The following is a 15,189-nucleotide window of genomic DNA, read 5'->3' as shown; positions in this document are numbered from 1 at the left end:
TTGACCGGCTTCCGACAGAAAAAAAATTAGGTACTCATCAATGTAAACTTAGAAATTTGACCATCTTCCGGAAGACCCAGAAGACAGCCTCAATCCACCCTTGAATTTTCTACAATGTGTCTAACATGACTCACACAGTAGATTTCTACCTTATTTTAGGTAGTAGCAAAAATCCACTGAACTAGAAACACTAATCAGCTTTAAATGCTTTTCTTCTAATTAACAGAGCTAAAACAGTCAAAACAGTTAACCATGTCTGTCTGTCTTTCACCTATCAAATATCATCACAACTGTTGATCAATATGAACTCATCTCACTTGTTGGCCAGGGAGTCAGTGCTCAACATTAAGTGACAGTAACAGCCATGCTATGGTGCAGGCAGGATTGAATATCACATATTATGGTTTACTTCAAACGAGATTGGGGTTGAACTCTGGCACTGCCAGGCATCTTGCAACGCTCCTCACTTCCTGACACCGAGTCAACTGAGAAGCCGTGGCCATGACATCGGTGTATGACCTTTGCCAGGCTTCCACTTTCTCTAGCCCCCTTCATGTCAAAAACCCAGGGAATTCGAGACCCCATTTAGACCTTATTCCTTGGCCTTACCCTTCCCAAGAACCACAGGTTATGTTACTTTCTAGACATGGTAATGATAATTATACAGTTTAGCTCATGAATCTACATCCTAACAGATATCTTTGTGTGATATGAAGATGGACTGAAATTGTGTTACAGTTTTACCCCAATAACCCCTGAAAGCTATTTCCTCCAAAACTCACCTCTCAGGCTTGTGGTGCACCCTTGTTCCTCACTCCACCTCCACCACCATGCTTACAGTCCTAGCAAAAATGATGACGGATCTTATCAAAGCAGTCTCCTAGGTTCAACTACTGGTGCTATGAGGAGAATCCTGCAAAATCCATTTCCAGAGTCAGGTCTGCGTCTTAGTTCTGCCGTGGCTGCCACAGTGCCTTGGGAAATGGTCCGACTGTTCTGTTAGCAAGTGGAGGGAATACAACATGGAGTCCAGGCATCAAATTCACACAGGCTACTGCTCACTGCTGGGGTGAACCAAGTGGAGAAGTCTGAAAGGGACGGAAGACTTTAAGAGGGGAGGACGGAGGGGAATAACACGCCGTCAGATTGTAGTGAAAATGTGGTCCTGAGAAATGTTTTTGTCGTAAGTGATTTTGCAGGAACTATGTGGGTGCATTGTGGTGTCACAGAGAAACAAATTCACGTCACATAAAATAACTGATTTATTGAGGATTTTTCTGAGAAATAACTCGTGCTCTTTGAGTGTTTTTGCCAAAAAGATCAATCCATTTCTTCCAGTGGGAAAAATACCTCTTCCTCTTATCAGAATTACTCTCTAACACTTGCCAGAAAAATCACATTACCGAAAACACTCCAGAAGTGAGATTTTTTCCAACTTTAACACGAAAAGAAACTCAAAAGGTACACCTCAAACTTGTTAACTTCACAAGCACGGGGCACTACCCTTAGAACTGTAACTGTTAAGTAGCAGCCTATTATCCCATACGCACATGAATGAACATCAAAGACCGGCTAATGAAAATAGGCAACAATATCAGAGGGGTCTGGGGGAATTTATCTTTTCAATCAATTCAATGGTACACAAAGCTAACCCTGCTTTAAGAAGCAGAGAAAGGTAAGGGGCCCCCAAGGGTGAAATCCAGGGGCGACCTCTCAATAAGCTCCCCAGATCAGGCCCTTCCCTGAGAAAAATCTTATATTGCAAAACTAGGTAAATAATTCTTGGAATATTTTTAAAATATATATCTCATAAAGAGCATTTACAATGATGCAAAATAACAATCATTCATCCAAAGGCAATTGTTAAGATTTGGATTGCTTTCAACTGAAAAATTTAAATTCTCTAATTTTTTGGTCAAACACCCAACTTGGTGAGCAATTCAGGAGAACAGAATATTCTCAAATTTGTTTAAAATCATGGCACACTCCATGACTGTACGTATTTTCAAAACAGGATTAACATGTACACTTCCCCTATTCACTTTGTAGAAAAAAAATTGAGCTTAATACCTCAATGATGGTTAAATAATTCATTAAAAAACTATATTTCTTTAGCTGTCATTTTTCTACTGTTTTCGATTACCTAAACCAAGTCAAGATATTTACTGTATGACTTTTCAAAAACATAAAGAGCTGGCTCTATCTCTCTTCCCCCTCCCTTAACCCCAGTCCCCCCTCCCCCCCCCCCCCCCCACTGGAGCCCCAGCAGGCCCTGTTACACCCCAATGGTGGCTGTGAGCCTCATATTTACCCAATCACCACTCAAATATTTTCAATTTGTATAATTTTGTTTGCATTTTCTCAGCACAAATATTGTAAGTGGTAAGGGCTGACAAAGCAAATCTGTTAAACTAAAACAACCTGGAATTGTCGAGATCAAAAGTCATCTCCAGCCGTTTGCGATGTTGGACAACCAGCGACACAAAGGCAAAGGCGGAAACATGACAAATATGCCAGAAAGCTGGTCGGTTCTTCCCTACTGTGTCCAGAATACAGGCTCACTTTACTAGATGGACCTCGGTACCCTACTCTATTAAAGTTGTCTTTTATTTCTATGACTCAGGTGGTCAAACAGATACATACAGTAAATGCACTGAAGGTTAATGCAACACCGCTGCTATTTGCTAATATGGGCAAACTGAACTATTGTACATGTACGTGAAGGCAGAACTAGTTAATATTGAAGAGGAACACATGAATAATTTCAGCTGATATTTTTGTAATATTAGATTTTTTTTTACTTTTTTGCTTAAAAAATTGTGTTTTCATTACATTAAGATAAGCATTTATTTCAATAAAAAATATTCATAATTTCTATTATCATGGCACATAAAACTCAAATTCATCTTAAAAGAAAACTCATTTCTTTGTATTTAGTATTTTTATGCACTGGGCAATTACATAATATGTTGATCTTTAAAAAAAAAGCTGCAGCTGAACCTATAAAACAAATGGAAACATTTAAAAAACTTACATCTTCAAACTGAACATCTTAATTAAGATCAGCAACATGCTAACACATTTTCACACTTGATGTTTTCCTAAATTTTCCATCTCAATAAAAGGCTGCTTGTGTATAGTCTATATTGCGGTTTTCATGACTAACAGGTTCATATGTAACCCGACTCCTTTCAATCTTCGGGGCCTATTCAAACAGCTATGATTAAAATGGCGACTTATTATCCTCAGATGGGCGAATACATCAAAGGGGCATTCCAGCACACTACGCGAAGATTATCAAAACCAAATTAAGGGAAATAAATCTGCGATTGTGTTCTTTTCAGTGTTAACCTTTTGAATGCACTGGGCATTAAATCTGTATTATCAGTGTCTTAATCTAGATCTAGAGGCAATATGAAACGGCGATAAAAAATAATTAGTTTACAGAATGTTGGGTTAAAAAAGTTATTCTAACACCCTAACCACAATATTCAAACTTGCACTTTTTTCTTCATGTCTCAGCATTTTCTTTGCTCATTATTATTTTTTTTTTCACTGCGTGGTGTTGTGGAAACAAAATCAGGTGTTTAATCTGAAATAATTACATTATCATTAAGTACCTAACGAGATGAGATCTTAATCCTCTCTCCTGCGTTTAACTCGTTCCTAACAGTTAATTCCCTCAACAGGATATTCTCCCAGCACTTTACATCCTATTAATTCTACAGAGATTTTCAATTTTAATCACAGATGTTCAGATCCGGACCTTCATATTTTGATCAAATAAAAAAATAATAAATAAAATAATAATAATAATAATAATAATAATAATAATAATAATAATGACAAATAGCAATTTGAGTTGATCAAAATAAAGAAAAATTATCTAAGTTATTTTTTTCAATAATTAAATTTTATAAATCAATTTATTTTTAAATTACACACCTTTCTTCCAAACCAACAACTGTCACTACTGATCTGAGCACGTTTGTAGAGATTTCTTTTCAAAATTTTACTTATTTATTTTAATGTAAAAGGTATAAGAATTACGTCTACAACCAATGCAACTGTTAAGAAAAACATCCATTTTCATTTCTTGGCATCAAGTTCACTTTTTTCATTCATTTACTCAAAATACTGTCTCCAAACATGTTCTCCATGGAGTTTACTTCTTTGAATGCCGACGGTCCATTCCAATATAATCATCTCTCCACACTATAACCCTCCATGATCAGAAAATCTGACACATTCAAATGCCATTTACGTAGTGTAAAGGCCTGTAATATTTTCTACCAAGTCATGGTTATTAATAACAAACAGCTTGAATTTTGATGCAAAAACTTGCCTCTTTGGCCTATAAAACCCCAAAGTCCCAAGAGCAAAATCTTCTATTTCACCTCAATTCCATATCGAGGAAGTTGAATCCCTTAACGGGCTGACACATTTTACTAATCATTCCCAAGTCGGAGGGTGGTTTAGCTCTCTCTCTCCCTGAATGAAAGGCAAAGTTCAATCAGGCTCAAAGATTGACCAAGAACCCCAGGGTGCTGTCAAACTCACTCAGTGTTCCTGTCTGTCCTAACACACTACCCTGAGGATCCCAGCTTTGAAATTGATAGATTCAATGAGATACTTCATTGAAGTATGTGGGAGAAAGAGGCGTGATCACAGGGCGTTCATGGCATGAAGATCTTCACACCAAGTGTAATCTTGGTTTATTTGGTGGTTAATAATATTCAAAGTTCTGGTTTTTTTCTAACAGAAAAAATAATTTGTTGGGAAAAATGTTATCCTTTTACTTGAAATGCTCTGAATACATCAATTAAATTAAAAAATGTAATTAAATAATTATTCGTCAATCTTCTAAGATGATTCAAATAAATGATTAGAATTCTCAGGTATTTAAAATGTTGCATATGATCCCATTTTTGAAACTAGCATAAGTACAGGTTTATGAACTCTTTTCATTTGACCGAAGTCTCGGTAAAACTGCAAAAAAAAAAATTATTAGAAGATTAACTAATAAAAATATCTTGTGTTTTTAAAATTCAAACTTTACCCATCAGATAATGGGTATGACCCAAGTAAAACAAATCTTTTAATCAGAGAGTTGAAAAACAAGTTAAACATATTTTTTGAAAATTTGTTTCAAGGGTGAATGCAGCTGACAAGTATCTCATAATACATTTTAGGTAATTTTGATGTTTTTCCTCCATACCACACATCTCAGGTAACTGGCTGGCAGGAGTTCTCCATTACCACTTTTGTGTAAAGTGTTATATCTGTCACACTTTCTCCTAAAATCTATCCATCTTAGCTAAGAAGCGACATGTGCTGGATATCAGTTTTCAAATTTGCCTTTTGCAGTGCACGCACACACAAAAACTTGGATTTTGGACAAGAAATCGAAAATCTATCATACTCTGCCTCTCTCCCGAGGCCAAGCCCTACATGAAAAAACTATATTTTATTTTTTAGCTGATAAAAAAATAAAATACCAATTTTTTAGTTATAAAAATCAAACAGATTTACATGCATTTTTAGCTGAACTTAATTTAAGTACATCTACATCACAGAGAGTTACGTAAAGAGCATGCAAGGGACTTTTTAATTAAAGTGCAAATACCTCTGGCATAATGAAGTACAAGAACTCCTTAAACATTCCCATACCAGCAGGGTATATTTTGTTAACCTATGACGCACAGGGTGTTATTGTCTGGTACACTTTACCTCAGACCACAGGGTGCATATTGGGCGTTTCTCTCTCACATACAAGATTCAATATTTCTCATGACCATAACAACGTGTCTTAAGAAATGATCAATTTCTCACAAGTATATAAACTTTTGGTTCTTTTAAGATTACAAATTCTTTGAGATTTGTTAATAAGAGTACTGTTGTTTAATATCTTTCCTCATTATTAACCATGTTCATCAGATACTTACTTTAATAATATAAATATATCATCAAAATCCTCTCTCTCTCTCTCTCTCTCTCTCTCAGAAGTTACCTTTGGCTATGACTCAAAAAGAAGCAATTCTAGTTGACAGTGAAGTGAAAACTAAACAACGTAATCCTGTGTAATCTCTTAATGTGCCAATAAGCAGCTCCTGAGTCCACTAATTTTCTCCTTAAACAATCAGGTATGAATTTGATCAGCACAAACATTAATTCCACTACTAATAGCTGGTCCCTCAGTCTCATAGGTGATTTGATTAATAACTTACCCTTACAAACACTAAACATAATGAAGTTTGCTAAATATGTAGCACCTACAAAGTCAATTGTTCTGGGGTCATTTTTATAACTAATTTCTGCACACATATTTTACAAGTGGAGTATTATAAGTAGCCAAAAATGCAACAAGTCTAACATATTTTAGAAATTATTAAAGTAATTATGGTGAAATTCTGTGTACTCTTCAATTTTTTATTTGATTGGGAAAAAATTAGTCAGTATCTCATTTTTTCATCTTTGATTTCATGGTCATTTCATGCTACCAGTACATCTACATATATTTTCATCAATTAAAGAATCAATATGCCTAAAACAATCTCAAATATTATACCTCATTCTAAAGTGCAAGATATGGTGGAAAACTAGATACTTCCTTTCCCTGGTCATCTCAAACATGACAATATACCAAAATATTCATATCCAACACTACCCAAGAATAGCAAATAATGAACCTTTCAAAATTGAAGGACTATAGCCCCAAACCTGGTTGACCTTACACTTTTTGTCACCTCTTAATCTGTTCATAATCCCAGTTTAAATGTGGACTCAGCAGGTCAATAGAATAATCTAATACTAATCAAGCCTTCAAATATAGCAGTACACATAACTGAGACTAGTGCCTATTTGGGAGAAAGCCAGGAAGAAACACTGGCCTGGCTGCACCTCGCCATTCATGAAAAAATTAAAAATATATACATTTTTTACAGGAGATTCATAATTTTTGATAATTACAGAGTCCAGTTCTTATAAGAGAATCATTAAAAAAAAGGGAAAATCACAGAAATGTGTTGAATATTAAATTTTTAGTTAGTGATTGCTGTTTCTGTAGAATTTGCAGAATAAGAAATAGATAAATACAGGTAATTATCATGAAATTATACAAAGACAAATGGAAGTATTTTCCATCTAATTAATTATTTTATTCTATAGCAGTTACTTTTTATCTAAACTTCAAACAGGCAAAAACTTGGACAAAGACTTGCTTCTGCATTAACAAAAAAAAAAAAAAACAGTTTCTCAATACTTAAAAAATGAGTTGAACTGGTAATTTAGCTTACAACTCATGACTGTGAATACTATTTCTGAGCTCCGGGTATAATTTTTCAAACTAAATGCTTTTGCCTTATGCAGGATTGTTTTGTCCAGGTGGGGTAAGGAAAAATTAGGATAATTTCCATAGAAAGAATTACCTTCGAACTTTTTACACATTTAGAGAAAATCTGTGTCTTTATAAGTTCAATGCATGTCTTTCCATGATCAGGTTAGCAAATTGAGCATACATCACTATAAACAGTTACATGATTACAACTGACCTGTAATAACACACTGCCAATGACTTTAAAACTGAGAATAGTGGCTTTGAATAACTGATAACTATCAGATTTACCTTTCCATCCTTTTAAAAATCACTGTATATAATGCCAATCTATCAATATAAATCTCTGCAATGAATTTCAAACTTCCTTACCGTTCAGAGACTTTAGACTGAAAAGGATCTCCTTTGAAGGTTTGATAAATAATGACTTCTGGGAAACACTCTTCAAACTTTTTTTGTTCAGAAATTAAGATGCATATGCTGGTTCCTAACCTGCAACATACAGATACATTATATACAAATACTAACTGCCAAAAATCACCCTTGCTGTCAGAATCATTGTATTGTTAGCAACAGTACAAAACTGAGGGGGTTTTGAGGGGGGGGGGGTGGAGAGTTGGTCAACCCACAAAGACAAGGTCTTGACGTCATTTTATACATCTAGGATAAAAGGGAGTGTTCAGCTGGAAATGGGGGGGTGGGGATGAGGCTGTTGGGAAGTTGATGCTCAACCCACCAAGACATAGATCTTGACATCATTTTATACACCTTGGATAAAAAGCAAATGTTGAGCTGGAAGTTGGGGGAGGGGGGAGGTAAGGTTGGGGTGGGGGTGAAAATATAGGGTATTGATATTTATAAACACCTAGGATGAAAGCGAGTGCCAAGCTGGGGTGGAGTGGGACGGGGGTGGGGTGCTGATGATCACCCACCAGGACTGTGGCATTATATATACAAACATGAAATTAGGTGAGGCATATTAGGGACCATCTTACAAACATTTTTTTTTTCAATTATTATACATTGCATAGAGTAGCATGAGTTAAATACAAGTTAAATACAACAAATAATTAAGCTTGACTCAAGGAAATGAACATATTGATTTTTCCCCTCAAATTAAAATTTGATTTGGTGAAAACAGCTGTTGGTATAAAACAAAACTGATGTGAAGTTACATCAGACTCACGTTTCACAATCTGTATATATATCATGCCAAAATAGAGATATATTTATGTCTGCCAAAAGAGGTGCTCGTGATTAAGGAGAATAAAAAGCAGCAAAAATTGAGTTTATTCAACAAGGTTTTATTTCAAGATAGTATAAAAAGAATCTAGGAATAAACCTAATGGGGTAACAAAAAATGAGATGGCACGAGAATGATTTATGTGTGTTATGCCTGCCAAATATGCAGACATGCAAACATCCAGTTAAACACTGAAAAAAAAAGTGTCATCAAAATTATGCCTTCTAATTAAGTCACCATATGAGACTTGAACCTGGTTATCCTTTCTAAAAAATAACTTCAAAATAAGTTGTCTCATTTGGGAATTATCGACAGAAGACACATCCGAGTCCTACACCTATTTTGGGAACATATAAACTTTAGAACATAGGGTTAGATATATATATGTAAATAAATGAGACACCCTGCACGACTTAAGTCATAAAATACCCCCAAACTTGCCCCTGCACAACAAGGTGACTGACTGAGGTATCCGTGATAAATGAGGCTGTCACAGAAAGCATGTAGGTTGTTCAGAGAACAAAGCTTGCACCTTGAGGCCTTTAATCCACATGTCCTCCAATACAGTCTATTATGGCCCAAGCAGCATGGAATGCCCATTATATAGCCAACTGCTGTTATCTGTTATTTCACAGTATAGGAAAGGTTAATGCTGCCTTGCACAGGGGGAGCACTTTGTTTTTCATAAAGACTTTATATTACGTAATATACTCTCTTTTAGCATGCAACTGAAGATCCAACTTTTAAAAACTAGGACCAGGAAACATAGTTTTGGTGGTGGGGGGGTGGGGGGTGAGGGGAGTTGGAGACAGTTAAATCTAAAAAGTTGAAAACTCTCACCCATGCATCCAAATTAAGATGGGAAAAAGAAATTCCCTCATGTTGAAACAACTGCCTTCAGCAATGTACAAAAATATTAGTTTTCTGGCATATTGAATACTCTGCTTTCTTGCTAATTAATTCTTTTACCAGCTGCTTTATTTAAAATGCACTTACTTCTTGATGCTTATTTCAGATGGTTAATCACTTAAATATATATATATATATATACGGATCAAGAAGTTATAACTTATTGTACAGATCAACTGTTACAAGAAAGTGGCTGTCTCACTGCACTCTAATGTGTTCTTCAGTAATGATGACACATGAAAAGAACTCATCAACTCTTGACTCCCAGGGTGGGAGATGGAGAGTTCTACTACTTTCAATATGATAAAAGGAATGCAAGAAATATTATAGTATTACACCTGCAGTTTTCTCACAATGGCTGGGCTGTCTCTTGACGCACCCAGTTGGAATCATGTGAACTATCCAACAAGATCAAATTTTGTCAAATATGTCTTAGGCAAGAATATATAACTGAGAGAGAGAGAGAGAGAGAGAGAGAGAGAGAGAGATTGGGTGTCACTAACTGGGATATCACACTTGGTGAATTAAAGGATTAATTTAAAGGTTTTTGAACGACATTCTTAAAATGTTAGACATTTTCTGGAAACAAATATTCTTATTCATACTTTTCAACGTAATATTGGCAAAAAATAATTACTAGTAGATATACCTATATCTTTTTTATATCTAGGCAAGTTATATCTTCAGCATAAGGCCAGAACAAATAAACAAATAAATAAGTGAATAAATAAAGGTAATGATTATGACATATTTATTGAAGGTATAGACAATGTTGAATTTTGAAAAATATAGCGTTAACAGACGTCTAAAAATATTACATTTGAAAAAAAATTTAACAAAAATATAAAACGTTTTGATAAAAAGCTGGTAAAACACAGTAAATATAACATGTCGTTATGACTTGATGAACCCAACAACGACAGCAAATCAATTCTTTCCAATAAATCCGCGTACCTACCCCACACAGGGTTTCGTATGCTACCAGACTTGAGTTGTGTGCTTGTGAACGAAGAAGTTCAAGAAGCCGGCAAACGACGGGCTAATATTTCCCTAAAAACTATACAATCCAGCGCAAATCACACACACTAATCTTCTAAAACTGCATCATACTCGTAGTGAATCAAGCATTCAAGGAAGCGGTCCAAACTTACTAAACTAGCGTAAAATGCCACAGGATCTCTGGCTGTGTTCTCCCTCTGCACAGCTAGCCATGCATGTGGTCCGCAGCGGCAGTGTCGCCATCTATAAACATCTCGACACAATCGTATCTTCATAACGCAACTGCTGTCGCAACTAATGCAATTAATTTCGCTGCACATTTTTATTTACCGTTTTTATTCTATTTCAAAAGCTAAAATAAATAAATAAATAAGTAACGACAGCTTCTCTAACAACTTCTTCAATTTATGAAAAAATAGCTAAATATTGTGACACATGTCCACTCCCGTGGAGAAAAACTCTTGAAGAAAATCAGAGTAATTTAGTATGGACAAAAAGGTAGGCCTACATTTATTTTTTAATATTTATAGTTATATTTAAATTAATAATAATAAAGGCTGGTTTATAATCACTGGCCGAGTGCCTGCAAAAACCATTTAAGTACAAGTTTTTCTAACCACCAGGCAATCCCTTGAAATATGGTTTTGGGACCTGATGTTTGGCAGAAGATAAAAGGGTCCTCGCGTAAGTATTCCAGTTCAACAAAGTCAAATTCTGTGAACCTTCACCTTGCCGCACTTGTATGGTGCTTAGAAAAACTTATCATCGTTTTAAAAAGATAATTTGTAGAAACCATGTTAACGTTTGATATTGTTTCATGATAATGCCCATTATGAGAGTCCTGGTGGGTATTTTCATATTCATATTGCGAGAAATCCCCCCCCCCCCCCCCCAACCCCCGCGAGTCCCTATTGTAATTTTTTCTGTCTTTTCCAGAAATCAAGAGCTTGAAATGAAGGCAAAATTTTTTTTAAAAAATCCGCCCGCAGGGAATCTTACATAGCACATTTAAATACTGTTTATAAACTTATTTCAGCTGCATTGATACAAAATGACACAAATCCAGACAGAAAAGCCACTACGTTTTTATTCATTTCTGAAAATACAACACTGCTGTAAGAATGGGTCAAAGTTGTGCGAACACAAAGCTCTACGACCCATGTCCAAGACGCAAGTCAGTATTACAAAACAACTCACACTCAAACAGTTTAGTATTTTCTACAAATGTGAAGCCTGACAAAATATTACAAAAGTGAAAAAATACAAATCTTCACAACAAAGCGGTTCAGTTTGAGTAACCGGTTCACAGGATCAAAAGTTTTCAATGAAATTGAAAATATGCCTATGCAAATAATGACATTCAAAACAAGTGTAAATAGCTATACTAGCAGTGAACAAAAAATAATTTTTCTCTTTGTGATTATTTAATGCAAATTGAGTCTTTTTTATCTTTCTTGTTTTTTTTTAAAAGAACCAAGTATTGTGTTTAAAGTGCTATAACCATAGCTCTCAATAAGACCAAAAAATAAAACTACTTTCATATGTAAATATATGTAAATATAAAATCAAATTTTCTGTCAGATAAGATGGCATCAGCTTGGGCAAAACACATTGAGATCAAAGAAAAGAAGGTATGAAGGACGGATTAAAGTTTTACATTCTGTTTTAAAGCATACCGAGATTCTTCAGCCTCCTGTGCCACTAAAGAAGTTACAGAAACTTCACATCTAGTCACTTTAAGCTCAACTTCACCATCATTCACTTATACAGATATACCCAGGACACTGTAGTTGAAAACTTAAAGTTACTGTCATATACATAGGGCATCAGTATTAACATTTATATTAGAACATCTATGATGTTACCAAGTCTGTGGAATTAACATAAAAGGATAAAGAAAAATGTTTTATCAAATGTAAACCATATTTGACTCATATACGCCAGCGTTGGGTCAACAGTATAAAAAATATGAAATACTTCATCACTTACTTCAAGCAACAATAAGACATTAAGGTACTGTCCTATCATTAAAATATCACATAGCAGTAAAGTCTATCACAACAACAGGTTTGCAGAAAGTACTTCCTATGTCATAAAAAAATATCAAGCCCCTTTCATTTTCATCCAATCAATGCCTAGGGCTCAATCATCCAATCCCATCTCCTCACTCTTTAGCATGATCTGAGGTCAAGGATGGTCTGCGTCTCAAAGATTCATCATGAAGAAGTCTCTTTCCTCTGATCGGTGGCAGCTTCGGCTTGACAGCCCAAGCAGTGGAGGCAGGAGGGAGACTGGTCACCAGATGCATGGGGCTGTCGGACGGAGGGAGATGCTGCAACGGAAGGTAGCTAGTTCTGCGTGTGATCTCACGCTCATCTGGCTCCTCGTGACGCATGTCTTCTACGGAAGCCACCTTCATGTTGTGCTTGTCTGGATTAAAATAAGCAGTAAACATATGACTTACCATCAAACTGAATCATGACATTCTCATATACATATACAATTTTATGCTAATCTTTCATTGGTAGTTATAAAATAAATTGTTTCTAAACAGACTGAACATATTTTTCCACCATTTGTCAAAGACTAAGCAGGAAGGTGATCTTTACAAATACTTACTTGAAATAAGCTTCCAAACCACGATTCCAACAAACAGCACAGTGAGGAGGATGGCAACAATAACTATCACTATAATGACATACAGAGGAAGGCCAGTTGGGGCAAGACCTGGTTCAGACTGAAATAGAGCAATTACGTGCACTATAGAATTATAAACTTGAGAATTTTTGCCGTCTTTCACATTTAGTTAAAGCAAACTTCAACTGATGCATGGGTGAAAGTTGTAAAAACCGAAAAGCCCCAAAACATAGCTTGTAATTTCTTGATGCTTTTAGACCATATGAAAAAAATGATCAAAAAGAAGATTGAAAATCCTGAAATCAGGCACAATCCTGAAACTTTCATCCATGCTGATTCATTAATTGTGATATATTTCATATACACTTCCAAAAATTACTTTTATTATTGCAATCTCAAAATTGCCCTTGAATATGATAAAATTGAAACAACAACAGTTAAAGGAGTGCAGCAAAGCTTACTGTCGGAGGTCCAACTGATCCGTAGTAGGCCACAGAGTCCAGCAACATAGAGGGCTCTGCTGTGATCTGCTGTCCGTTAAAGGTCAAGGTCACGCCCGTCAGCAGGTCATCGTACATCTTGAACAAAGTGTCGTTGACCTCTGCTTGGCCTCCATAGATCACAAATGACACAATGATGCTTCCTGAAAAACAAATAATACGCAAGAATGAGTACCTCTCTTTAAAGGCTTCAAATTCATAAGTTACTGTTGGCTTAAAAAGATAGGTTACCTTTGCTTAATGTTGTCTTTCAAATTGAATTTCCAAGTTCAAAAATAATGATCAAAACATTCCTCTGTAAGAGCTAAATATTTATCTCTTTCTCTTGCATTAATTGATGTATACTTCCCCCAAGCAGATCTAGCCTTACCTTTGGCAACAGTAATGTCCCTAAAGGTGGCGTTGGTGTACTGGCCCATCAAGAAGTTCCAGATAGTTCCCTTCATGTATTCCTCCTTCCCAGCCACCACTGCGTCATAATCTGCCTGGAAAGTCCATTGTCCAGTATGGCTGACCTCCTCTGTGGGCGCCACATAACCTGATGGCTGCACCTCAACATAGCTCGACACCGCCTGTAAGTTGTAGTCGGCCGGCGAGGTGGTCACGTCAAACTGAATGAAGTACCTCTTAGGATAGGTGGCAGTGTGGGAGATACGGAGATCGGAGAACGTCGCCTGGCCCTGGTTGGAGGCGTTAAAGGTTGCCGTGGTAACACCAGACAAGGTGGCGCCACTTGCTGTGAGGGAGTACAGGGAGGCTGTGGCAGTCCAGGTGTGACCCTGTGGAGAAATATGTATGTTAGCATGTTGTAATCAAAAATTAAAAGAAAAAAACTGATTCGTTTTCATTGTAAATATGGTAACATTTGATAATGCAAGATAACAATACTTAGTTAAAGTTTTTACTTGTTACCATAGATGGATGCACACCAGGTACATCATCAATTTTTTCAGATGTTTTCATTCTCGCGTTTACGGGATATTTTTCAACAAAGTAGGCCTTTAAAAAATGTCAAGTCAAGGAAACCACAAAAAACAAGAAAATAAAAATAATTCCAAACCTACCTTCCACGATATGTCATCTGGAACAGCGTTGGTTCCATTGACAACAATCTGAACAACAGCAGACAGTGGCGCCCCCACTGTGGCATTACGATCCACCGATGTTACAATGGCTGCTAGGGGGATGGCACTCACGTCAAACGTCGAGGATGACACACTGAAGCCAGAGGCCTCTGCAGGTTTGGTGAAGGTGAAATCCAAGATGTACCCACTGCCTGCATGTGTGACCTGGAGACCTGAGAAGTCCGCCATTCCATCTTTATACTGCACTTTGGTGACGCCGCTCAATTGTGCCGAGGCGTGGCCAGTTCCAGCACGAATGGTGGCAGTCACTTCCCAAGGGTTGGCTGTGGACCCCAGACTGGTGACAAGAGTCCCCTGAAGACAGAATGTTATACCACAGTTAGCTTTGTTCACCACAGTTGAGATTTATACTGGCAATGTAAACATGGGCCGGGTCACTTCATGGAGTACCTTTTTACTCAGTGGGTCTTGGAAAACAAACTG

General features: G+C 36.5%; 2 protein-coding genes across 7 annotated transcripts in view; both read right to left on the bottom strand.

Annotated features, from left to right (window-relative positions):
• Window positions 1-10,691, bottom strand: part of LOC106170107 (transcription activator GLI2.S) — a 54,040-nt gene extending 43,349 nt beyond the window's left edge. For 2 of the 5 annotated variants that reach the window (XM_087016972.1, XM_087016979.1), the window contains exons 1-3: window positions 10,444-10,691; window positions 7,706-7,825; window positions 783-1,088 (exon numbers count right to left, since the gene is read on the bottom strand). The gene's annotated coding sequence lies outside the window, so the exon portion shown is untranslated. Of the gene's footprint in view, window positions 1-782; window positions 1,089-1,403; window positions 1,422-7,705; window positions 7,826-10,443 lie in introns of those variants that run through there. The other 3 variants (XM_087016973.1, XM_087016974.1, XM_087016975.1) reach the window with 3 other exon arrangements.
• Window positions 10,692-11,553: 862 nt separating this feature from the next.
• LOC106170140 (fibrocystin-L) overlaps window positions 11,554-15,189 on the bottom strand; it is a 53,503-nt gene continuing 49,867 nt past the window's right edge. For both annotated transcript variants that reach the window (XM_013549883.3, XM_087017064.1), the window contains exons 70-74: window positions 14,686-15,060; window positions 13,992-14,400; window positions 13,583-13,764; window positions 13,104-13,221; window positions 11,554-12,914 (exon numbers count right to left, since the gene is read on the bottom strand). In XM_013549883.3, coding sequence (XP_013405337.3) covers window positions 12,649-12,914; window positions 13,104-13,221; window positions 13,583-13,764; window positions 13,992-14,400; window positions 14,686-15,060 — 1,350 coding nt within the window. In that variant the 3' untranslated portion in view covers window positions 11,554-12,648. The remainder of the gene's footprint in view (window positions 12,915-13,103; window positions 13,222-13,582; window positions 13,765-13,991; window positions 14,401-14,685; window positions 15,061-15,189) is intronic.

Source organism: Lingula anatina, chromosome 7 (assembly GCF_051362555.1).
Source record: "Lingula anatina isolate TDL-2025a chromosome 7, LinAna3.0, whole genome shotgun sequence".
In the NCBI taxonomy this organism is placed as follows: Eukaryota; Metazoa; Brachiopoda; class Lingulata; order Lingulida; family Lingulidae; genus Lingula; species Lingula anatina.
The sequence above is the reverse complement of the archived record's forward strand: the minus strand, read 5'-3'. Positions and strand labels throughout refer to the sequence as shown.